The 26,046-nt window shown below is 43.1% G+C and overlaps 1 protein-coding gene across 5 annotated transcripts in view; it reads right to left on the reverse strand.

Annotated features, from left to right (window-relative positions):
• Positions 1–26,046, reverse strand: part of FAM171A1 (family with sequence similarity 171 member A1) — a 115,302-nt gene that overhangs the window by 33,672 nt on the left and 55,584 nt on the right. For 3 of the 5 annotated variants that reach the window (XM_053262574.1, XM_053262573.1, XM_053262572.1), the window contains exons 2-3: positions 19,960–20,187; positions 11,145–11,237 (exon numbers count right to left, since the gene is read on the reverse strand). The exons of 1 other annotated variant lie outside the window; for it this stretch is intronic. In XM_053262574.1, coding sequence (XP_053118549.1) covers positions 11,145–11,237; positions 19,960–20,187 — 321 coding nt within the window. The remainder of the gene's footprint in view (positions 1–11,144; positions 11,238–19,959; positions 20,188–26,046) is intronic. One more of the 5 variants, XM_053262575.1, reaches the window with a different exon arrangement.

Consider the following 26,046-nt stretch of genomic DNA (forward strand, 5'->3'; position numbering starts at 1 on the left):
CTTCTACCTGGAGGAGCTTGAGGCGTTGGAGCAGAGTGAATAGACTGAAACCATTTATTGGTTTGTAATTGATAGCAGTCTTCCAACAGAGGTCTTTCCAAACCTCAATTTCCAAACCCCTGAAAATCTCTTAACTGGCAACACAGGATATGGATCATGAAGTAATAAAAAGGTCGTTCTCAAGCTGGGGCTTGGGAGAGTGGTGGGGTGGGAGGCAGGAGCCTACCTGCCTTCCCCCCACACAATCTGAACCCGCAGATGTCTCTGCCACTAGCATGCCCACATGAGGGGTGTGGTGGCAACCAACATGGCAAATGTGGGAAAATAGCCCGGCTGCCAAATATCCTACAATGCACTGCATGAGCAGCAGCATGGTGAAATTGGAATATCCCTGGCTGCTGGGACACTCCTCCCCCCTGGCCCCCCGGTATGGCTGCCACAGCCTCAAAATTGCTGCCAGCAGCCCGCTCACCCACACAACTGGGCAGTGAGGTAGGAGGCATGCACACAACCTTCTACCTCACTTTTAGCCCAAGTTTCAAACCTGGACTACCAGGTGGTGGGACATCAGGATGCGCTCCTCATGACCAGTCCTACCCGGACTAGCACTCCCCAACCTAGGTCGAGCTGGTCATGAGAACGACCCCAATATATGTCAAAATCATGCCCTAGAAAGAAGCTATGATTTCTTCTCATTTTAACTGCTTACAGTTAAAATGTACAGTCTATATATTTGGTTTCAACAGATCTGCCCACAATGCCAAATTATCATAGTTTGAGCTAAAACAACACACCCAAATAATTATAACAGCCTCCTGAAACAAAATGTGAGCAGAAACAGTTAATAGCAGCTAAACCAACACATTTGTCAGACAGGAAGGAATCCCTCTTAGCCAGGTTCCAGAGCGAAATTGAAAACAGTAACTTTACAAACTAAATACATTAACTATGAGCAACCCAGGGGGATTTCTGTCTCTCCAGTGTTTGGCCATACCTCAGGGACCATACCTCAGGGCCATACCTCAGTGTATGGCCATACCTCAGGGACAGCTCTGCTGAAACAATCAGCAATCTGTCTATATCGCTTTGCATATGCATATAACACTAAACAAAACCTGCAGAAAAAAGCAGAAGAATTTGATGGGCCTGAGACAATTCATTGCAAAACAGCAGCAAAAATACCCTGAGGATTCTCAGCAGCTGATCAATAATTCAAGTTGTCAAGCAGAAGTACAGTTTGGGCCCCTTTGATACAGGGTGCTTTATTTCAAAGTATAGGCAATAATTTCAGGTCACAAACAGCACAACAAACAAAAACCAATTTAACTATTATGGTTTCCCACCCCTCTCAAAAGGTCTAAGAGAAATTCTCTCAATCGCATCACAAAATTACAGTTTTTCAAGCTGGAAAACAGCAGCAGGGCTGGGGTGGGAGGGAACACCACAACAATTTTTTGAATAACAAGTCTACAAAATAGTTGAGATTCAGAATTTCTCTAAGTGTGAGCTAGGACTTCTGTTGCTCCAGACTGGATGAGACATGTAGCATGCAAAAAATATGAGTATGAGCCTTCACAGTGCAGGGAGTAAAAGGCAGATATTTATATTTATTTATTTTAAAAGGCAGGTATAAAACTAATGACGTTTTTCAGCACTAAAAATCTAATGTACTTATGTAGAAAGGGGATGGATACCACCACACAAACTTGTGTGTAAGCAAATATCATCTACACTAGCCTCAAGTTTAGACCGTCTACTACCAACGTTTGCCTATCATTTGTCTCTAGTTGTACATCACAGAATCTTCAGACTCCTCTGTCCAAAGGCAGCTCCCACTGAGGACAGAAGCGCTACTTCATAATGCTTTGTGAATGTGCAAACAAATGCCTGAAGATATGCTTCAAGGGAAACCTATCTCAGAATGCTACAGTGCTAGCCTTCTCAAGAGATCAGTGCTAATTCTGAATGCTTGTAGTTGCAACAGGTCTGGCTGCAGATGAAGTATTGGCTCCTGAGACAGAAATGCAGTAACCTCCATGCTCTGCTCACTGACAAAGGGAACAATTCTGGAAACCAAGGCTTCCAGCCACTAGGATGACCTCTGTTTAACATATCAGAATCAGCTTCGGAACTGAGGGAGAAGTGGGATGAGAAGAAAAGCACACAGGAGGCCTTCTGACCAACCGGCCAAAAGATTATCTGCTCTGTATGCTAGACAACACTGAAAAACCAGTTCACTGATGATTGGAGGTTTTCGCAGGATGCAAGGAAGTCTAACACAGGGTCCTTGAGCTTTCTTACTACTTGCTGGAACACCCAAGGATGTAGATTCCATTTGAACTATAGAACCAGCTGCTTGCTGAGCCAATCGGCTCTCATGTTCAAGACTGCAGCTACGCCATCCTAATGGAGAGAAGGTTATTCATTTGTTATTTCTCTGTGTAAATCGCCCTGAGCCATTTTTGGAAGGGTGGTATAGAAATCAAATAAATAACAACAACAACAACAACCTGCCTGCCAACCATGTTCAAATTATTAACTAGAATAATAGCAGATGAAGTAATGCAACACTTATTAACTAACAAACAGCTTCCAGTTGAACAGAAAGGAAATTGTCCAAACACCAGAGGAACAAATGACCAGCTGCTGATTGACAACATGATTTTAGAAAATTGCAAGAGAAGAAAAACAAATCTAAGTGTTGCATGGATTGACTACAAGAAAGCCTTCGACTCATTGCCTCACACATGGATACTAAAACATTTAGAAACAACTGGTGTCAGCAAAAACATTCAGATATTTATTTAAAAGGCAATGAGCATGTGGAGTACACAGTGAACAATGAACGGCAAGATACTTGGACAGGTTAGCATTAGTAGAGGCATTTTCACTATCCCCTCTGTTGTTTGTAATCGCCATGACTCCACTTTCACAAATACTAAACAAAACAGGCCTCGGATACCAAACATCTAAAACATCAAGTCAAATAAACCATCTGCTGTACATGGACAATCTGAAGTTGTATGGAAAGTCCCAGTCAGAAATTGAATCACTGCTAAACACTGTCCGTATATTCAGTAGCAATATAGCAATGGAGTTTGGACTAGACAAGTGTGCTGTATTAATAATGAACAGAGGAAAAATAAGAAAAATAGAACGAATAGAACTGCCCAATGGAAGCAAGATCAAGAACCTAGAAGAGAAAGAACATTACAAATACTTGGGCATTCTCCAGGCGGATAACATTACACACACTGAAGTTAAAAGAAAAATTGGAAGTGAATACATCAGGAGAGTTAGAAAAATCCTAAAGTCCAAACTCAATGGCGGGAACACCATACAAGCCATAAACACCTGGGCTATACCTGTTATCAGATACACTGCAGGAATAATAGACTGGACCCAGGCAGAGCTAGAGACGCTAGATTGTAAGACCAGGAAAATCATGACCATCAATCATGCTCTGCACCCCCGCAGTGATGTAGATAGGCTATAAGTCCCTCGCAGCTCAGGTGGAAAAGGGATGCTGCAAGTCCATCAAACAGAAGAGGAGGAGAAAAGTGGCCTTGAAGAATATATCAAGGACAGTGAAGAAGATGCACTTCAAATGGTCAAGAACGAGAAACTATTCAACACCAATGAAAGAAAGCAGGCCTACAAGCAAGAACAAGTCAAGAACCGAGCAGAAAAATGGAAGAATAAGCCACTGCATGGTCAATATTTGCACAATATAAGTGGGAAATCAGACATCACCAAGACTTGGCAATGGCTTAAGAATGGCAACTTGAAGAAAGAAACTGAGGGTTTAATACTGGCTGCACAAGAACAGGCACTAAGAACAAATGTAATAAGAGCAGAAGTTGAAAAATCCACAACAAACAGCAAGTGCTGCCTTTGTAAAGAAGCAGATGAAACAGTGGACCACCTAATCAGCTGTTGTAAAAAGATCACACAGACTGACTACAAACAAAGGCATGACAAAGTAGCAGGGATGATACACTGGAACATCTGCAAAAAATACAAGCTGCCTGTAGCCAAAAATTGGTGGGACCATAAGATTGAAAAAGTGGTAGAAAATGAAGATGCAAAAATATTATGGGACTTCCGACTACAAACAGACAAACATCTGCCACACAATACACCAGATATAACTGTAGTTGAGAAGAAAGAAAAACAAGTTAAAATAATCGACATAGCAATACCAGGGGATAGCAGAATAGAAGAAAAAGAAATAGAAATAAACACAAAATACAAAGATCTACAAATTGAAATTGAAAGGCTGTGGCAGAAAAAGACCCAAATAATCCCAGTGGTAATTGGTGCCCTGGGTGCAGTTCCAAAAGACCTTGAAGAGCACCTCAACACCATAGGGGCCACAGAAATCACCATCAGCCAATTACAAAAAGCAGCTTTACTGAGAACAGCCTATATTGTGTCTATAACAACAGCAACAACATTGACGATAAAATTCAGGCATCCCAGTTCCTTGGGAAGGACTTGATGTCTGGATAAAACAAACCAGTCAATAACACCTGTCTGACTGTGTAAACAAGAAATACTAATAATAATATTCTCATCCCAGGCTATCAATTTGCTAGCCTTCTTGCAAAGTGATGTCAATCAAGTCCCTTCTTGTCTATTTGCATATACATTTGCTGATGTGTGTATGAGCAAATGAATATTGTGTATTCGGAGAAAAAGATTAGCAGAATTCCGATTGCTCTCAGTTCCAGTTTGCTGATTCTTTGACCAAGTCCCTTATGCCACCCATTCTTTGAGGTGGGCTTTCTGATTCCTCACTAGGGTGGTAGGGAGGGGAAGGGATGATGTTTAAAAAAGGACAAAAATAAGAGAGGATCTAAAGAAATAACTCTATTGCGAACTCTTATGGAGCTCAGCCAAAAGACTGCTTCCAGCCCTGAAAATGTTGGGTCTGGCAAGGCAAGGATCTCCTCTCCTGCTACGGTCGAAAAATGGACCCTTACTTCCATACCAAGAAGAGGCAATATCCTACATGTAGAGACTAATCTCTTTATATTGAAGACAGAGACGAAAAATATCATTTGCACAATAAAGAAAATTGTGGCATAAAGCAGACAAGGTGATACCTTCTAATAGAACACCTCTAGTGAAAAATTCCAGTCCTGTAAGGAGTTCTGCTGAAAATTATTTCTCTAACTGCAGTTGGAGGTGTTTCTATCTGTGGCAAGGAGTTTGCATCTTGTGTGTTCTATCACCCTACAAAAATTCAAAATACGGAATGTCCACTTTCCTGTTTAATGAGATACTGGGCAGCATTAATAGAGGTATTTTGGCAAGTCACGGGAGGCAAACGTAATATTGTATTCAGATTGGTCAAGTCTACTGTGAAGCCAGTAAGGGCAGCTTTGTTACCCACATTTTAGTGTCACCAACAAATGGGAAAGGAATTCAGAAAAGGGCAGTATTGATAATCACATATCTGAAAAAATGAAACAAGAAGAGAGAGGCAGATGTAAGGCATTTAGTTTAAGAGGGAGAATCCAAGCTGACAATATGACATGCATCTCCAAACTTCTAAAATACTGCCATAAAGGAAACACACAAAGGAAGCCATGTTGGCCCATTCAAAAAAGTTCAAAAGCCACAGTAGGAGAGCATCTTTATTATGATTAACTAAAAGGTCACAAAGTACTGAGTAACCTTTCAAGTTCTCCAGCACTCTTCTTCAGGGTGTTTGTTGAGAAAAAAAGACAAGGATTGGGATGGGGGGAAATCTGGTTATGATGTTAAAGTCCCAAAATCTACAATTTGTTAACAGTCTTAAGATGGTGTGCATGGAGATTTTGGTAGATATAATTAGATTAAACTATGCTATGTATAAAACATATTTCAGGCAAGAATTGCTGAAACAAAGAAACAATAATGGCCTTTTCCTTATTTATTTCTTTTGGCAATATAAAATATAGCAACTACCATATTTCCCTTTTGAATTTTACCATAAATGACTATCTCTGAGGGAAGCAAGAAACAACAATTGACTCAAAGTAACCACCATGCAGATTTAGGGTGGACCTAAGAAAGCAATTCTTAACTTTAAGAGCGGTTGCCAAAGGAAGTGGTGGAATCTTTACGGCATGGAGGAGACGGGATGAACATCTGCTATGGTTTAAGTCTAGCTGCCACGCAGAGCTAGACTAAATGGGCCCTGGGGACATTCAGACCTTATACTAGGTGCCTGGTGCCAATGCTGTTCATTATCTGTAAACAAGGGGCAATATAACTACTGGGCAAAGGCTGAGTCATTAAATTCTTTCTGTGAATGTGAAACGCAAACTCAGTCAAGCTGTTAACAGCTCATTCTTTCATTGTGCTTACTTTACCCAAGTTTCAGAAAATTAGCCCAAACATTGGACACTTTAGGATGCCTTTACTGTACTTTTGCATTCACCAATGTTGCATTCACCAAAGAGATCAATACCCACAAGATAAGGTCCTTTCAATCTCTACAGTTCTAGGAATCCAAGTCCAGTGGAAACACTCTCTCACACACTCCAGTCATTTTGTTTAGCAGAATCCACTTTCTCACCATTTAGTGAGTTTTCTTTTCTCCACTCTGCATTGTTGGCAACAGGGGCATATCTAGGGTGGGGCAGGCAGGGCACGTGCCCCAGGCGCCACTTGAGGGGGGGCGCAATTTTTAAAAATGAACTTTAAAAAAAATGGCTGCCAAAAACAAAATGGCCACTGTGCATGCTCAAATGGCCTCTGTGAGGCCATGGGCCATGCCAGGCCTTGCAGAGGCCATTTGAGCATGTGCGGTGGCCATTTTATTTTTGGCGGCCATTTAAAAAAAACATTATTTTAAAAAATGGCCACCGAACATGCTCCAATGGTCCCTGTGAGGCCCTAGGCCTTGCTAGGCTTTGCAGAGGCCATTTGAGCATGCATGGCGGCCTCCAAAATGGCCACCACGCCGATCTTTGTAGTCCCAAACAGGCCCCAAAATCAGCCCGGGTCAAGCTGCAGTAGTGAATTAAGAGGCTGGCAGGGGGATGGGGGTCCCCACCATGCCCTATAGGAAGCCCCCGAAAGGGGCTACAGGTAATTTTTTAAAATTTAATATAAGTCACTGTACACATATTCAGTTTGGCACTATGTACAGAGGGCTTGTGAATACTGAGCTGAAGCTTATGAGCTAGGATTGTATTCATTTGCTCTTACTTTGCTTCTTGTGATAAGTGAGTTAAATGTGATGTCTTAATAATATGGCTATTAATGGTGAGTTTGTCTTTGAATCAGTGTGAAATCCTTAATAATAAGGCCCACTGGGAGCTTCTTGCTCTCTTTCTCTCATTTTGACTGTCTTTCCGAAATACTAGAATATATTCCAAGCAGTGACACAGTTTACTCTGCATATCCTTTAATTATTTTCAGAGTATCTGGGAAAGGCAAATTCTCCATTTATTTTTAAAACCTATGTAATAGTGATGCTACAATGCATAGTAGAGAATTAGACAGGCACTTCTGTTTAGTTTTCCAAGTACACCTCCACATAGTATCTGGGTATTTCATGAGCCCCAGCATACTGAAATTGGTAGTTTTCCAGCATTTTTTGGTCTGGCTATGTCCACTGCTAAATAGTTTTTGAAATATTAAAAGATTAATGAGCTTGATTTGTATTTTTGAGCTGATATTATGGTAAAGTTATCTGAAAGATGGGTGTCAGATGTTTGGCCAGGGAGTGCAATTTCAGTGTTTGCCCTAGGCGCTATTTTCCCTAGATACGCCTCTGGTTGGCAATGGCCAGTAGGGGTGGAGAAACTCACTATGATACAGGCTATGGGATGGGTGTGAAAACCATTATAAAGATGCCAATCCTAAATCAGTTGTCTGTATGGGAAGATTACTGCTGAATGAGTGATAAGCAGGCATGCATGCAGTATCTTCAAAAGTAGGGTGGCAACACACAGAGGCTATGGAATTGGTTCGATAACTGGATTAAAAACCTCTGATCAACTAGAAAGGTATTCCCAGTTAACCAGGCAACTTCTAAAATTATTAATATCTCCTGGTAGGGCTGAGAAGGACCCTTGTTTGAAACCCACAAGGGTTCCTGACAGTTACTGTAGATAACACTGAACGGGATGGACCAAGGGTTCAATTAAGTATAAGGCAGATTCATATGAGACAAGCAGGCCACTAATACCCTGTCTCTGATCACAAGATGTCCTACAGAGTCCTCCGTCAAAGTTCACTAGATCTTCCTCACGCTCTTCCAATCCCATTTTAGTAACTCTAAAGCTAAAAACCTGCATTTAGAAAGTGAAAGCGATTCTCAGGATGCTGCCCCCCTACCACATCCTGAAACTGCACCCACAGCCCTGGTAATAAGCAGAGCACATGGGGCATCTTCACAATGCCTCTGGACCAGGAAAAGGGAGATCTTTAAGTTGGGCAAGCTCCTGATTTCCAGTTGTAAGAACCTACAAATTTTCAGTGATTTCAGGTTTGCACCACATCAACTCAACATTCAACAGGGATCAGCAATCTTGATTCAATTCCCAGATTACTGATCCCAATGAAATGTTGGGTTGGTGCAGTGCTGCCAACCCGACATCACCAAAGGTTTCCAGGTTCTTACAACTGGAAATCGGAAGTGCTAATGCCTCACAAATCACAGAGGCATCACACTGTCCATGAGAACCCATTCTATAGTGTGTGACATTTCAAGAAGAACTGTGAAAATAAGAAGTAACATCTACCACATTTGTTGCATTATTTTTTTAAATTAAAGAATGTTGAGTAGGTTAAACTGTGTATGGAAACTTATGGGCAAACTACTAGATTTGATTACTCTGAAATGAGTTTTTGTGACTTCCATTTACAAAACTGCATATTTGGGGTGACTACTACTACTTAAGTATAAGCATCAATCAAGGCCATGGTTTCCTCTTCCACTACAGGAATTAAATTAGCACAACAAAACTAGGAAGATTATATTATGACCTGTTACTCCTGTTGTGGATGGTTACTGTATCTTAGACATGTTTTACATACATTTTACCTCTTGCATAGCCTTTTGAACCCATCCATTACAACTTTCCCCCCACTATATCCATGTAATCTTATAACTAAGGATAACACTTCATGTATCTGATCCCAAGAGAGTTGCTCCGCCCTCATCACACAATGGGCAGCTTCACACGTCACGGCAGCAAGTAAAGTTCTGCCAACCACCTCTTCCCAACAAGCAGGAGCCACAAGTTCTGCTCATGACATGTTGTCCAAACCTGCCATTGTTGAGTTACCCAGCCGCATCTCCCTCCGTGAATCCGGCATCGGTAACCTAGATCTGAAACTGATGCTGTGGCATGTGAAGGCTATATTACATGTTACATAGACTATGGGCACAGAAGTGATGTCAGGAATAAGCAGGGGGCCATTTTGAAAGCCCAAGCCCTTGGCAGCTGCCTCCTAAGATCCATGGGGAACAATGCCAATTCCTGACTGTCACCCAACCTCAGTTGCTGAGAGCCAACCTGCTGTCAAATGCAGATAACATTATGCAAAAGTATTTATCTGAATTTGCTTGTTTTCCTATGTCCTTCTCATCCCCTTAATTTTCGTATCACATCTATTTCATTCTAAGCCATAAAAAAACCCTAAACTACCCTGAGTGAAATGATGGCAAAGGAGCATATAAATATAGTCAATCAAATCAAATACAGCTGTACCTCATTATCTGTGGGGGTTCTGCTCCTACATATTACCGTGGGTAACTAAACTGTGAATAATGAGGCATTGAGTTTATGGGATTGCGGGGGTTAGACTAATACACCCCAAAGCATCAGAAAAGCACCAAAACCCCCACTTATTTAAAAGAAAACACCAAATAAAATGCCCTACCATGCTCTGCAGGCCTTTGGGAGTCCAAGGATGCTCCCTCACCTCCCTGAAATTCCATGGGAAATACCTGAGTTTTTAAAATTTGTTAAACAAATGAGCCATAAAATGGCTCTCCTCCACAAAATGGTGATCAGAAATGACCTCGGCCACTGCCCGACCCATGATTATTCGGAGTTAACCCCTTTTCTGCACTCCCCCACTTCGCATATGCCAAGGTTGGGTGTTAATTACCCAACCGCAGATACATGAAACTATGGATGCTGGATCTGTGTATAGCAAGGTACACCTGTAAGACTAAACATAAGAATGAGTAAAATTTACTTAAATCCAACTTTAAGTCTTCCAAGAGACATCTAATAAATCAAGATGATTCTCTAGCTCAAGTATCTGTTGAGCTTTTATAACACTTTACAGTGAAATAGCAATACTTTCCAACAACTCCAGAGTAGTATAGTTAAGCACAATATGTCTGTTAGATTGAAATGTCTGTTAGATTGAACAGAAAATATTTGATAAACAGAGGCTGACATCCTGACTAAATTACTCAATAGAACTACACAGGAGCTACTCTAAAGCAAGGGTTCCCAACCATTTTTTAACAAGTGTACCCCTCCTGTCATAAATTTTCAGCTCAGGTGCCCCATAAAGAGCGAGTGAGTGAGAAATCAGTACTAATTTTCTGAAGTAGAACTAGTAGTGATATGTAAAGCCTGTTAGTCAGGAGTGTTGAACATCCTCCCTCCCCTTCTGCAGAAGACACATAGCTGAGGACATGTCAGCTTGAAGCCGGTGATTGTTAGATGGGGAACAAGTGGCTGTAGCACAGAGAGGCAGGAGGGCTCTAGGAGCCATTTCAGTACCCCTAGGAGTCCTAGAATCTCCTTTTGGGAACCACTGCAGGACTACATTTCAAAGAAACTTCCTCTAGGAAATTTAGTCAGGATTTCAGCCATTGTGAACAAATAACAAAATACTGAGTTTGGACCACTTTCGGACACACACATCATTATTCGTAGACCAAATAATTAATCGGAGCTGAATTAATTTGACAAAAAGGTGCAACAGGCAAAGTGCTGAGTTCAGATGCGAGAGATCCACAGTTGATATGACGACTATAATTTCATCATATAGCAATGCAGATAATTGTTAAGTTGTTTTCTTCAGATTCAGTTCCCTTTAATGCTTTGGCTGTGGAATGGGTAAAAACTACCATGTTAAAGTTAAAAAGGTCAATTTTCACCCAAACTTCTACATACCTTGAAATCCTGAGACTATCTGTACAATATCTTCATATACCATTAGAGTAGCTGAGCGTTCAGGAAGAAGGCCAAGGCTCAGAGAAGAAAACACTGTGGAAGGAAAGTGAGTTAAGTTTGATATATTTAAGCCTGAAAAAACCTCCCCTTCTAAATTTCTAATACTTCAATAAACATTTTAAGCGAATGCACACATTTTTCAAACTATATAAGCCTTCTTCAGACATTATCTAAAGGAATACTGTACAGTAGGGATGCGCCGAAATGCAATTCAGATGTCCGAATCACTGGCACCCCCCTTGAAATCCAAGGGCTCACACAAACTCTTTAAAGTGAAGGAGAACAGATCTGTACCTGCTCCTCCTCTGCTCACTGCCATTGCTGCCACACTGGCACTCCCCCAAGCTATGCCCGCACACCAGCGGGACGTCTCCCAGCTGCCCAACGTATCGCTGGCACACACATGGCCACCACACATGCACATAGGCCATATGAATGCCAGCACCGCACAGGGGCAGTTGGGAGATGCCCTGCGCAGGCATAGCTGGGGGGAACTCTGGGATGGCGGGGAGTAGAGGAGGAGCAGATACGGACCTGCTCTCCTCCGCTTTAAAGGGGCTGTGTAAGCCCTTGGATTTTAAGACAGGTGCCGGTGATTCGCGTTTCGGCACATCCCTACTATAGAGCATTCCTTTTAGGCTATGTCTGAAGAAGGCTTATGTAGTTCAGACAGGCAAATCATGTTTCGGCACATCCCTACTGTACAGTGCTTGAAAATGCACCTGCAAGCTCCACCCTGCACATTGATGCAATCCAAAGCTTCACCCAAACATGCTCCATGCTTAGAGTGTTTGTCTGCAGTGACAAATGCTCTAACTGTGGACAGTGCAGCCGTGAGGTTTCTGAGCGCATCAGTGCCAGGACTTCAGGGCATGCTGTCAGGACATTAAGTGAATAAAGCATCCAATCCCTCACCCTGCTTTTAACAGAGGGCTTATATTGACCACCTGTGTCAGATGCACTGGTTGGAACCACTTGTGTGCCATAAGCAGAAGACTAATTCAGAGGGAAAGCATGAAGGAACACAGATACATGGGAAGGAGAACAGGAATGATGTGCATGTGAAAAGGAATATATATCACATGCTTCCCCCCCCTTTGGCAGGGTGGGTGATATGGTATCACTGTCTCAAAACTCAGCACTCAGGAGTCAAGAAGCTTATGTGGCATATCTGGGGTATGCAAGGATCTAGACAACAGAGGTCTAAGATGGCTACCAAAAAAATCTGTCTCTAAAGCTGCCTGCCAAGATTTTTCTGCCACAGAACACAACAAAGATAAACCCAGACATTGTTATAGGAGCAAGATTTCTGTGACTGTCCAGAGTGAAAATGAGAGCAAGCTCTTGTCCGAGTTTGGAAAGGTGGCTACCACATTTCAGACTACCCTCTCAGATGACATACCTCTCCCAATCTCTCTCTCATATGTGGTGGGACATCCCTAGAGCACCAGTCCTACAGATGTCCACGCATGGGCGTAATGTATGAAGAGGGCAGACATGTATATGATAGAAGGCGCTGAGACGTGAACAGTGTGATGGATATTCTAGGCAAAATCTGGGAATTGACTGCAGTCTTCATCTATGCACACTGGATTTAATGTATGTGAATTCTATTCAAATATCTGGTCTGAGAGCATGTGATACAGCCACCTTGTGGAACCTAAGTAAATCTGGTCAGTAGCTAGATTGACAGCCACCTAGGAACCCTCATGAATTTAAGTTCCATAATGGAAGAAAGGTGAGATATAAAATACATACATGTAGCTTTCTCTCGCTCTCAAACGCTTAGGTGGTACGTGGCAAGCCCTGCCCTTGCAGTTCTAAACCAATCATAGAAGAGAAAAGGCACGCCTGGCACAGGCTATTCTGCCTCTCCACTCCGAACGGGAGCCTGGTGGAGCCCTGTGGGACCTGCTCCCTTGTGCCGGGAGGGCAGCCCAGGACCCCATTAGGAAAGATTGGGGGAGGGGGAGGCAGCCATGGGGGAGCCCCACAGGGGCAAGATCTGACACTCCATTTGGGAAGGGAAGGACAAGAGGCAGTTCGGCAGGGGGAGGCGAGGGAAAGGAAGCGGCTCCTCTGCCTGTCCGGAGAGCAAAAGGGAGGGCTGCCTGGCGGATGGAAGATGTCGCTGAAGAGGGGGAAGGAGCTGAAGGGCAGCCTCAGAGGGACACTGTTTGGGGAGGTGGAGTGTCCATGTGGCTTCTCCTCATCCTCAGGAGAAGTTGGAGATCCCCGGGCTTGACAGCCAGGCCACTGCCCACGTGGGAGGAGGAGGATATGCTGATCAGCCGGGAGGTAGCTCTGACAGGCACCCCATCCCTGGGGCGGAGGACAGGGGGTAGAAGGCTTGATCCTGCTGCTGGGGGGTCCTCCTGACAGCCAGATCTATTGCAGGGGAGGGCCCTGACTGGCACCCTTCTCCCTATTTCTAATAGGAGCACAGGGAGGAGGAGGAGACATGGGGAGGGGGCTATGGTGGGAGTGAGGGAAGTAATCAAGTACTAGCACACAGATGCTCTATGCAGGTCAAGCTAGTAGTAATTAATAAATAACGTGGAGGACAGGTCTATCAATGGCTACTAGTCTGGTGGCTATAGGCCACCTCCAGCCTCAGAGGCAAGATGCCTCTCAATACCAGTTGCAGGGGGGCAACAGCAAGAGAGAGGGCATGCCCTCACCTCTTGCCTGTGGACTTCTCAGAGGCATCTGGTGGGCCACTGTGTGAAATAGGATAATGGACTAGATAGCCCTTGGGCTGTTCCAGCAGGGCTGTTCTTATATTAACGTGAAGTTATGCCCGCACATTGATGTCCAATAGCCTCAGATGTGAAATAGCTCCTGTTCCTCCACTCCTGTCATGAAAAGCAGAGACCGGGGAGAAAGAAATAATATTGTCTGAACTGGACCCATGAACAAAGGATATATGCCAAAGGATCTTTTAAGGAAAGAACATACTGAAGCAGCTTCAATTACTACACCACCATTTTTCTAAGGAAAGCACTCTACTTTTGAGGAAATGGTTAATAGTTTTCACCATTAGTTGCATCTCAGCTTCAGTAAATACAAATCTAAATTTTGGACTTTCCAGAAACTGGGTCTTCCAAATTTTGGAACTGATGGATTTCCACCAGAACATAAAGGAGGTGAGTGCCAACAGCACTGAACACAAAAATGTAAAATTTTGTATTTTCCAAAAATCAGGGGTGTTTCCTCTCAAAAAATTCCAATCTCTAAAAAGGCGGGAAACAGAATTCCCAGAATCCTTTTAAATGTTGCAGATAATCCATCAGTATTCATTTAAACAACATATATGTATATTACCCCCTAGCACATCTAAAACATAATCAAGTTTCCAGAATGTTCTTCTAAGCACTAATAAATTTACACTCTAAATCAGAATCTTCTCAAATTACAGCTGTTCCATCATAATTTATTTCCTCGTAAACAGTCTTGTACCAAAAAGCACATATCAAGCATAATGCACAAGCAGAATGAATTATGGACAAGGTAATGCTGAAGGATACAATTGGAATAACTGGTGGGTTTGGGGGTGGGGGAGGTTTGCCTGCACCCAGTCCTATTTGTAACAATGAAAACCAGCGCAATTCTAGGAACCAGAGAGATTTAGAAAAGGAATGCCTTTCTCTGTCAGTCACTGGTCCAAAATGGCACAGATAATCTATGAACTCCTGAATTTTTCTGCATAAGATTAATTTGATCTTTTTGGGTGAAGTCTTCAGTTATTTGTGTACATTAATATACATTTCTATAAAACGTATTTTATATTACATAAAACACTTTAAACCAAAAACAGCATTTGTTATATAGAATAAGAGTGTGCAAAGCCTGTTTAAAAGTTAATGGATATATTGCGAAGAAATGTCCCTGTTGAACTGCTCAGAAATTTATCAACAAGCATAATATATAATCAGAAAATGCTTTGTCCTGTTTTTATAAACCCAACCTATTGAATTCTATATAACAAGTACAGCAGACAGCACCAGGCTCCTTTATGAATAAATGCATTAAATGTGATGTTTTATATTAAAACATGATTGTATGGTCATTTTTTATTACACAGAGATGAGACAGCCATTTTTGTATGTTTTCATTTTGCTTAGTTTTCTAGGTTCAAAATGCACTGCAACTTATTTTGTTACACAATAAGCTTATTTTGCACCTATCTGTTATATCTCTGCATTAGTAGCACAGGTGACAGCAGTGCTGGGGGCAGGGCGGTGAGAGGCACCTTTAAGGATTAAGAAGCAGGTGATTTCCAGCGTTTAGGCAGCACCTGCAAACTGCCGCACTCTGCCCGCAATCCCGTGTCGGGGGGGCAGCACTCCACCTGGCATCTGGTGAGACAGTGGCGTGGCCCTAGCCCCTGCGTGTGTGTGGCGCCTCCCCACGTGCACAGAGACCAGGACCACGCTGCCACCAACTGGATGCTGGGTGGGATGCTGGATCCTGCGCGGGATTGTGGGCAGAGTGCGGCAGCTTGCAGGTGCTGCCGAAATGCCGCTCCCTGGCCCCATGCAGTGGGCGGGGTTGTGCCTCTGACCTGGGAAGCAGGCACTGTGGCCATCTTGGCTCCTCCATGTGGCCAGGGACTGGCTGATCAGGAGAGGGGGTGGGGAGGAACTTGCCTGGCAGCCTCCATCTTTCTCCAGGCAAGGGGAGGAAGTGCTCTGTTTGCTCCTCCAACCACGAGCGAGCTTTTCGGCTGCACCGTGAGGAGAGGCCAATTGGCCAACAGGGAATGAGTGAGAGCTTTCCTTTCCTCCTGAAAGGCTGGGGATCAGCCGACCGGGAACGAGTGGGGGCTGGATCGGCCGTAGGGGGAGGGAGTGCTTTCGGTTGCTCATAGTGACCACGTCCATGGAGAGGTTGGCCGGCAGGGAGGAAAAGAAGCGACCAGCCACGTGTGCAGGCTAATCGCAAGTGGGGCCTTTCCTCCCGGTCGGCTGGCATTATATACTCCTTAAGCGTGTCCTGTCGGTGTAATGCTGGTAAGCAACTGCTTATTAATCCTTTAAAAGGTGCCTCTTGTCACCCTCCTGGTGCTGCCCTCTTTGGCCGCTACTGCTCTGCATTTTTATATGTTTTTAAAGACCAAGGGTTGATTCTTGTGACAACTAACAGCAGTGTTCTTTTTCATACCCTGAGTGATGTAACATTTTGAACACCACTGAGAACTTCTGACAATGGCTACTTTTAGTGGAGTGCTAAAAGGCAATCTTCCCATTTGCTAGCAGTGGGTTGACTTCAGCATATGCAGAGGCTGCCATGTGACTGGTGGTACAGAGATGGTCCTAACTTAACAATTTCATCTTCTGAGGGTGGGTTCACATGTTATGGTGGCAAGTAAAGTTCTGCCAACCGTTGGTTCCCGGTGAATGCACACTCTCAGCAAGTTGTCTGAAACCACCAATACTGGGTTCCCCAGCTGCACTTCTCTCCAGGAATCCAGCATTTGCAATCAAGATTTGAAGTTGGTTACAGATGTCTAGTTCCTGGACAGGTTGGGAAAACCAACACTGGTGGGTTTGGATGACACATCAGAAGTAGAACTTGCAGCTCATGCCAAAAACATGCATTCGCTGGGAACTGGCAGTTGGAGGAAATTTATTTTTCATCACAACATGTGAACCTATCCTATGTGCTATAAAAGGTTATTTTATATATGTATTTGGGACTTTTCTGTACCCAAAGCTTACTGTGTCTTAAGGGAACAAGGGGCAATTATAGTACTAAGGCCCCAGTGAGAAATTCTTTTTTTGGATAGTCTGGGGTCACTAATCTGAGGACACAACCCAGCTAAACAAAGTTATTCTTTGACTCAAAAGTCCCCCTTTTTCTCTGTGTCATCAAGGAAGTTAGACTTTCTGTCAGAACTCCTCCTCAAGCTCATTAGCACACATATTCAGATGTTTTCAGGGCTCCAAAAGTTTTTAGCATTAGGGTCTATCTTGGTTGAGCTGAAGAATGTCTTGTTTAACCTCCATTTAAAGTATGCACCCAGATGACAGTATCTGAACCAAAGAAAGCCAGCTGAAAGAACTAAAAGTAAGAATATTTGCACACTGGCATGGTTAACACATTTTAAAACTTGTGGTTTGCCTTAAATCTATTATTAATCTTAAAGTAGCATGGATTTGCAACATGCCTGTTCACTTGCTTCTTTCCCTTTCCACCTCAGTTGCCTTTTGGCCATTTAGCAGAGGAACTAAATGCAAATAAGGGGACAAAATAATAGTCCCTTCTCACTGAAAGTAGTGGCAAACTGCCTAATGAACTCAACAGAAAATGCTCAGACAAGCGTTGCTTTCAAAAACACGCACTCATTTCAAGTGCCTTCTCTCTTGAAAATACTTGGATATGCAACAAATCCTTAGTTCAGATTTCAATGTGCTGTCAAAACCTCTGCAAATTTGGCTCTTGTCTCAAAAATCAATATTAAAAGCAAAATATGCAATGTAAGGGCTTCTATATAAAAGAAATATGGGCTAAAACAAAAAGAAATAAAGTGTCTTTCCATGCACTAAAGGCACTTTACGCCCCACCTCCAATTTCATGAGAAGTAGAAAAGCCAATATTGTCTTGTTCAGAATTTCTCAAATGGAACCACAGTGGCTGAATATGGCCACCAGGGACTTGTAACAGGGCTATGAAGACGATTCACCTCACCGACATGTATCAGAGACGACTGTGCACCATACAAGCTCTGTGGCCCCACTTGAGGCTCCAGCTACATAGCAGGGAACACATGGGCCTGATCCAGATAAAAAGATCACTATCTAAGTACCATGGAAACCTGTGACATAAGTTAGTTGTGACTAACTTAAATCCCATTAAGTTCAATGGGATTTAGGCATCACCAACTTTCTCTGGATTTAGGACATAGTTTCTGTTTTCAAGCATGCCAGATCATTCCATTTCAGCTGCAGACAGGTTTCTTTCCTACAAAATGGGGTAATAAACGTTTTTCTTCCTTTAGAAAAGTTATAGAAAATCAAGAGACTGTTCTTGTTGCTCTGTACATCACAGAAATCCGCAGAATGCATTGGCTGTAATTCTACAGGACTTTTTTACCTCTCAAAAGTGAGGGATTACATTCACACTCTACCCTTCTGTCTCTTCAGTCCTCTCTTTTCTCCTTATTTCATACTTATCTAAATTTCATATTGGAACATTGTCACACAGCCCACCCCCCAACCCCGGCCATTTAATCTTGTGGAGTTACATGTATAGTAATAGAGGCATAGCAAATGACTAGTTGATGAGGATAAAGAAGAAGCATCTGTCCTGAGGGGGCGGGGGGAAGGTGTGAGATTAAGGCCAAAATAAATGTGGAAAATTGTATTTCTTAAAGATGGCATAGAAACATGCTATGTCAAGAATGATAGGAATGGAGGGGTGTGGAAATAAAATAGGAGGGGTGTGGAAATGAAAGGCGGGGACATGAAATAGCACATATTGTGGCTCTAGCAGTGACAATGCAGTCAATTTTTAAAAATGAGCTGATGAAGAAAGGAAGGTCAGTTTCTTTTCTTTGTTAAGACTGATATGGTTCAATTAATGATGGCCTTTGAGGTGCTCAAGTGGAGTGAGTTTGCAAAGTGAAATATCAAGAAGTTTAACAAATACATAGTGAGTGAGTGTGTGTCCTGACTAATGGTGCACATGTGTTTCTGACAAAAGCATGCATGCACGATATTGTACAAGAGTGTGGTGATTTTGACTGTTCTCCCCTTGCTCCAGAAGTGCTCTTTGACCTACGGAAACACATCCCTGAGGGATGTGCAAGGGACATGTTTCTGCTGTCAAAGCACTTCTGGAGCAAGGGCAGAGAGGCAAAAATCAGTGTGCTCTTGTACAAGAGTGGCTGTGATTCACAAGTGAGCGGCTAGTATTGCACACATGATTTCATTGGAATCACGCATGCACTGTTAATCAGGATGTTAATCACTGTTAATCAGGATTTTATTGGAATCATGCACTGTTAATCAGGATGTTGGCCAATGTCTTTAATTTTAGAATTCTTCCGAACAGAAGAGTGCTTTCAAATGAGATGTGCCAGGACATCAGTTGGTCTAAAAATCCTGCCTTTGAACTGAAAGTCTCCCTCTTGTTTGGGGGGCTCTGTTATAGTTAATAACTTCTATGGGGCTGCCCCTCTCTGCATGTTTAGAGGCACTCCCTTGATAATCACTTTACATGTTCTAAGATAAAACACTGGTGTTCAGGGAAGGCCCTGGTGAACACAAGCTTAAACTAAGCCCTGACCCATGGGGAATGAGGTAAAATAAACTGTGCTGTCGAGTCAGTGTCGACTCCTAGCGACCTCAAAGCCCTGTGGTTGTCTTTGGTAGAATACAGGAGGGATTTACCATTGCCATCTCCTGTACAGTATGAGATGATGCCTTTCAGCATCTTCCCATATCACTGCTGCCTGATATAGGTGTTTCCCATAGTCTGGGAAACATACCAGCGGGGATTCGAACTGGCAACCTCTGGCTTGCCAGTCAAGTCATTTCCCCGCTGCGCCATTAGGTGGCTATGGGGAATGAAGGTGAGACACTAGTCATACTGGGAAGTTTGTTCTGCTCGTTAAAACGGCCAGGCCACAACTACAAGCATTAAATTAAAGGGAGAGGGAAGCCCCCAACACATACTGTTTTGTACTGCTCCCCCAGACCCCCAGCCCTTAGAAGAAAATTCTTACCTCAGAACAAAAATAAAGATCTCTTACCAGGCAATCTGATAGGTTTCCATGGCGCAGAGTTTGGCACATAAGCATGTTTAGTCGCAGTAACGATCAGCTGACTGCCCAGCTTGTACTGAAACTTGATAAAGGCAGTGCCATCTGCTCCTGAGGTTCCAGAGGCAATGGGAATCTGGTTGGTAAAAATCTCAATAAAGGCTTCGGTGACGGGCTGGTGCGTGCTGGCGTCGCTCACATGGACCTTCAGAGTAACTTCTGCAATGAAAGCACCACAGCAATTCACCCCAGAGGGTAATCTTTGTAGTTAAAAGGCCAGTTCAGATGCTACCTTACTTGCCCACATGATTAAAAAAGCAACACAACAGGAGGGCACCCATCAGGACATCTTCTGCAGATGTCCTGACATCCTCTCGACATACCCCTTTAACACATGGGGTGGGCTGTTCATCCAAATGGCACACAGCCATTTGGTAAAAGCTCTACAGCCGTTCGATTACTCACACAATAAAGGGACATGCCAGGAGGCCTTTGGGAAATCTGTGGAAGACGTCCCATCCTGATGGGCATGCTCTTGGCACTCCTTGTTTCTAATCGTATGGGCCGGTAAGGTATCACCTGAACTGGCCCTCACACTTTCACAAACAAAATACGTTGATTTAACAAATGTGCCATGTTCTTCATGCTGTTGAACTCCTTATGCTGCTTGCAATGGAAGATGAGTTGCAGTTCTGCTTCTATTTCTGTTCTATTTCACTCTATTTCTGTTTCTGAATAGCTTGAGCAAACATGATAGGAACAGATCTCTTGCCAGGCTGTTACTGTCAACCACAAAGAATGGGACTACTTGCACTCTAGAAAACAAAGCCAATTCTGGGATACCCCACATGACTTCAATGGCTATGAAATTCCAGTGGTGGTGTGGTGTGGGTGTGATTAAAAACACACACACACACACACACACACACACACTGTGTGGAGTTAGGCACATTCCCTTAAGTAACTCACACAAAAGTAATTAAAGCTGTTCACTTATGTCCACGCATGCACAGTAAAATTAGGCTGAGGGCTGTTTCTTTTGTTACCTGAGGGGCGTGGTTACTGCTTCTGTGCCTTTGTGTCCCACACCAATCCAGTAACATCTGAAATTTAGAAACCATGTGGGATGGGTACATGGCATAATTGCTAGCTGTGCAAAGATTTGGCTTCGAAGCTGCTTGCAGTATTTACCTCCGTGCACAGCAGTCCTGTGTGCAGCACTGGCTGGGGAGGACCATTAATGTGATGCAGAGTCACAAGAAGCACAGCAGTGATCTCTTGGAAAGTGTGCGACAAGGCAGAGAGCACTGGGAAATGTAGTCCTACCCCCAGTGCTTTCCCCATAGAAACTACATTGCCCAGCATTCTTCGTACACATGCCTTCCAAGACATCACTGGGGCTTTCTGTGACTCCATATCCCTGCTACAAGCACGACTGCTCTACATGGAGGTGGGATGAGGTACAAATGGTTCGGCTTTAAGACTCCAGAGCTGAATCTTTGCATAGGTGAAATGATTAGTCCCCAAGTCAGTTATCTATTATTAGGAAGTGGTGGCACTCCATCTTGTTTTCTCATTTCAAATATTTCCAGAGGAGCATGGGAACAGTGTTCCTTCTAACAGGGATTCCCAGATGTTGGTTGACCACAACTCCCATAACCCCCAAGCAAACGCCATTGCAGCTGGGATTCTGGGAGTTGTAGCCTAGCCAGCAACATCTGGGAATCCCTGTTAGAGGGAGCACTGCATGGGAGGTGCCTATGCTAAAACTAGACAGACCTTTGCACACATATTAATATCTATACATGTTTTGAAAAGGAAAGTATTAACTTTACTTCAGCTGTAAGTAAAGGCCAAATCTTTGCAACCAATTCCATCTGATTAAGCTCCGAAGCAAATACAGAGTTACTCATTGGACCCCACACCAATTGACAAGCTGTAACGGGAAGATGGCGGGGTCATGATGAGCAAGGGATTAACCAGATTCGATAAGACAAGGTTCAAAAGGTAAGCAACATGGTCTGAGAAGCATGAGAATCAATGCAGGGAAGACTCTCCCACTTTGCAGGGCAAAGACCTGAATGTGATCCAGGAAGTTTCAGAGCATCATTTATCTGCATCAGCACTTGACAGCTCAAGCGGCAAAACTTTATTCACCAAAGCAACAGGAAAAAAGAATATTGCTTTTCTGGGGAATAATGTGGCATGGCAGTCCCTGAAGTCCAAATATTATTGCAACAAATGTCCATTGAATTGACACTACAGTCACATCTATCTGTAGTACAGGATGGCAGTACTAGTTACAGGAGGAAAGAGCCTTAGTTACAGAACTAAGGTGTAAGAGCTAGTCTTGTGGTCGCAAGCATGAATTGTCCCCTTTACTAAGCAGGGTCTGCCGTGGTTTACATTTGAAGGGGGACTGCATTTGAACACTGTAAGATATTCCCCTTAGGGGATGCTTGCATACAGAAGGTTCCAAGTTCCCTCCTTGGCATTTCCAGACAGGGCTGAGAGATACTCCTGCCTGCAACCTGGGAGAAGAAACTGTAGAGGTAAGATGTACATAGGATGAGTTTTCAGTGCTGACCTCCCCCAACACTCCAGGTCCTATGTAAGTCCAAAATGCTGCTGTTGCTATTCACCATATCCTATAAACATCATCAAAATGTCATCAGAAACCCACAACTACATATTGGATGTTGTGTTTTGTTTTTTTTAAAGTTTCTTTTTTGGCAGCACTCCCACCACATTCTAAATTACTTTTTAACAAACATGCCCCCAGAGAAAACAATTATTGGTATTTTATATTGGCAAAGGGGATATTGTTTCCAATATGCATGCACATTTTAGCCCCCTTTATGCCACTTCAGCAAGTGGAGGGGAAGGGGAAAGAAGAGAAAATTTTTAAAAGCAGTTTGGCAAAAGAGCTAACAGTATAAAAATCCAGAAAAATCCCAGCATAAATATAGCGGTTCTGCCTGCATTTTCTGGACTTGACTATTGCAACAAAGCACTAAATAATCTAATCTAATCTTCATTATGGTCAACAACCAGCTTCATATATTGAATAATCACTATATAACAACAGCAAGCAACAATAGTAACAATAGTATAAGCACACAAAAATTCTAATACACAAAATGCTGTCATTTTACAGATATTTTCGATGAGTCTGTTTGATCTAATTCTAGAAGCTGGTACCATATACAGATACCTCCAGGTGTTCAATGTACATTTCTGTTTGAAGCTCCTGAATCTTTACAGATATGTTATATAACCTGATGCTTGACAAAACATAATATGTTGTTTACATCACTCATGTTCCAAAATTCAACCCAAGAACAAGTAATTGCTGTCCAGATTTTTCAGCCTCCTACTTATGTTCCATTCTCCAGTATTACCACCACCATAGCAACAGCATATGATTAACTTACAACCATCCGTGTCCATGCAGTCTATGCAAAAGCAAGGCTTCCATCCCTCCATGAAGCCAACACAACATGCCATAAACCATCGATGATTTTTGGATTATATGCTGCTCCGAACACCAACCTAATCTACACTTGGAGGTTTGGCTTATAATGGCAACCTGTTTGATCACATTCTTTGGGCATTCAGAGTTAGTGAGCTCCTGCCCAAGTCTGAAGTTTAATGCATCTTGCAGGGCCACGGCAGCCAAGGATGTGCATTTTTGTGAATCTTGCTTAGGTACTCTTAAAGACTCCTCATTATCTGCGGATTCCGTATCCATGGTTTTGTGTATACGTGACTGAGTCTTAAAGACCCAGTTTCATTATCCATGGGTAGAAAAATAGGTGAAATTTGTTTATCACGGTTTTGAGTGGTCAGCAATGACCCAGAAATGACTTCCAATGTCATTTCCGGCTGCCATTTTCCAGCAGAGAGCCATATATAGTGGTGAATGTTCAACCATTTTCAGGGTTTGGGGGGCATCGCTGGAGAGCTGAAGAATAAAGTACTGTCCTTTTCTTCTCTTATTTCTGCTCCCCATACTTTTTTGCTTGGGAACCTAACCCCCTAATTGACTCATAATTCAGTCAACTGACTGAACCTAATTGACTCAAGGTTTCATCATTCACGTTTTCTATATTTGTGCCTATATTATTTATTTATTTGATTGATTGATTGATTGATTGATTTTTATACCGCCCTTCCAAAATGGCTCAGGGCGGTTTACAATTAAAACAGAAACCATTAAAACCAATGACAATTAAAACAGAAATATAAATATGAACGCCAATTAACAATTAAAACATCTTAAAAAACAATTAAACTATCAGAACAATTAAAAACCCTGAAAACCAGGTTAGCATTAAAACAATTAAAACTAATTAAAAACCCTGAAAGGGTTTTTATAGGTGAGAATGGAAGTCCTGTGAATAATGAGGGCCACCTGAATAGGATATTTGTTGGTTCCTGAGCCCTAGTTAAAGAACTAAAGCATAAGAGCTAATCTTGTGGTAAAAAGGTAGAAGTATGCCGTCAAGTCAGTTTCAATTCCTGGCGCCCACAGAGCCCTATGGTGGTCTTTGGTAGAATACAGGCGGGGTTTACCATTGCCTCCTCCCGTGCAGTATGAGATGATGTCTTTCAGCATCTTCCTGTATTACTGCTGCCCGATATAGTACCAGCAGGGATTTGAACTGGCAACCTTCTGCTTGTTAGTCAAGCATTTTCCTGCTGCGCCACTTAAGTAGCAAGCATGAATTGTCCCCTTTGCTAAACAGTATTTGCCCTAGTTTGCATTTGAACAGGAGATTACATGTGAGTACTGTAAGGATATTCCCCTTAGGCAGGACTGCTCAACTTCGGCCCTCCTGCAGATGTTGGCTTTTAACTCCCACAATCCCTGGCCATTGGCCAATGCACCTGGGGATTATGGGAATTGTAGTCAAAAAACAGCTGGGGGGGAATAGGTTGAGCAGGCCTGCCCTTAGGGGATGGGGTCAATCTGGGAAGAGCATCTGCATGCTTCCAGGTTCTCTCCCTGGCATCTCCATATAGAGCTGAAAGATATTCCTTCCTGTAACCTTGGAGAAGAAACTGCAGAGGTAAGATGTACATAGGATGAGCTTTCAATGCTGATCCAACATCACCACCACCACCCCTGAACTCTGCCCTCTTCCCAGAGCAATTTTGAAGTTTTTCTTAAAAACCAAACAAACCAGTACAGGACAAATTAATGGATACATGCAGAAACATTCCTGCAATCTTAGCTATCTAAATAAAGGTAGACTCAAGACTGCCTAATACAGGGGGGAAGAGACAAGATTTACAGCTGATCCAGAGTACCATTTGCTGATATGCATGTCTGTCACTTCATCTACAAAGCCTGGCTCGCCCTGGTGCCATGAACTTCCTTATGTTCCTTCCTCTGACAACAATTGGATTGTTGAAATGGCTGCTAAATAATGTAGTTTATTGTGTGGAAAGGCTGTGGCGTTGCTGTCACACAACTGAATCTGGCTTAAAACAGTGTTTCTCAAACTTTATGAAAATCTGAAAAGGGCTGTGCCAGAACTGGCTTGGGCAGCCGTGGGCAGGGTGGGGGTCGGTTCCTTTAAAAAAAACCACACTGGGAGCAGCACTGAAGCCCCATGCAACTTTTTGGAAAGCAGGTGCCACACCCCGAAAACCCTTTTCCTTACCTGCCTTTTAAAAGGAACCGGTTTGAATGTGGACCGAACCGGTTTGGATGTGGACCGAACTGGTTTGATGTGAATGTGGACCGAACTGGTTTGAATGTGGACCGAACTGGTTTGGACCGAACCGGTTTGAATGTGGACGCCCAAGCCCATTCAGCGCTTCCCTAAGCACATCCCTAACTCTGAACATACTAGGTTTTCCACCGAACCCCTTTCTCAAAGCCTCAGTGGGTATGTCAGTCCAGCTCAGGCATCCTCTATACCACTGTTCCCTCTAATACGTGCGCACAAGTGCACACTCACAAGTTTTCTGATGACTGTTCAGTTAACTTTAGGTCCCGCTCAGGTTGAATTAGGAAGGCCCCACTCTGAATGCATGTGCATACACAGTGCCTGATAGTGCTGCCCAGAA

The sequence above is a fragment of the Hemicordylus capensis genome, chromosome 6 (genome assembly GCF_027244095.1).
Source record: "Hemicordylus capensis ecotype Gifberg chromosome 6, rHemCap1.1.pri, whole genome shotgun sequence".
In the NCBI taxonomy this organism is placed as follows: Eukaryota; Metazoa; Chordata; class Lepidosauria; order Squamata; family Cordylidae; genus Hemicordylus; species Hemicordylus capensis.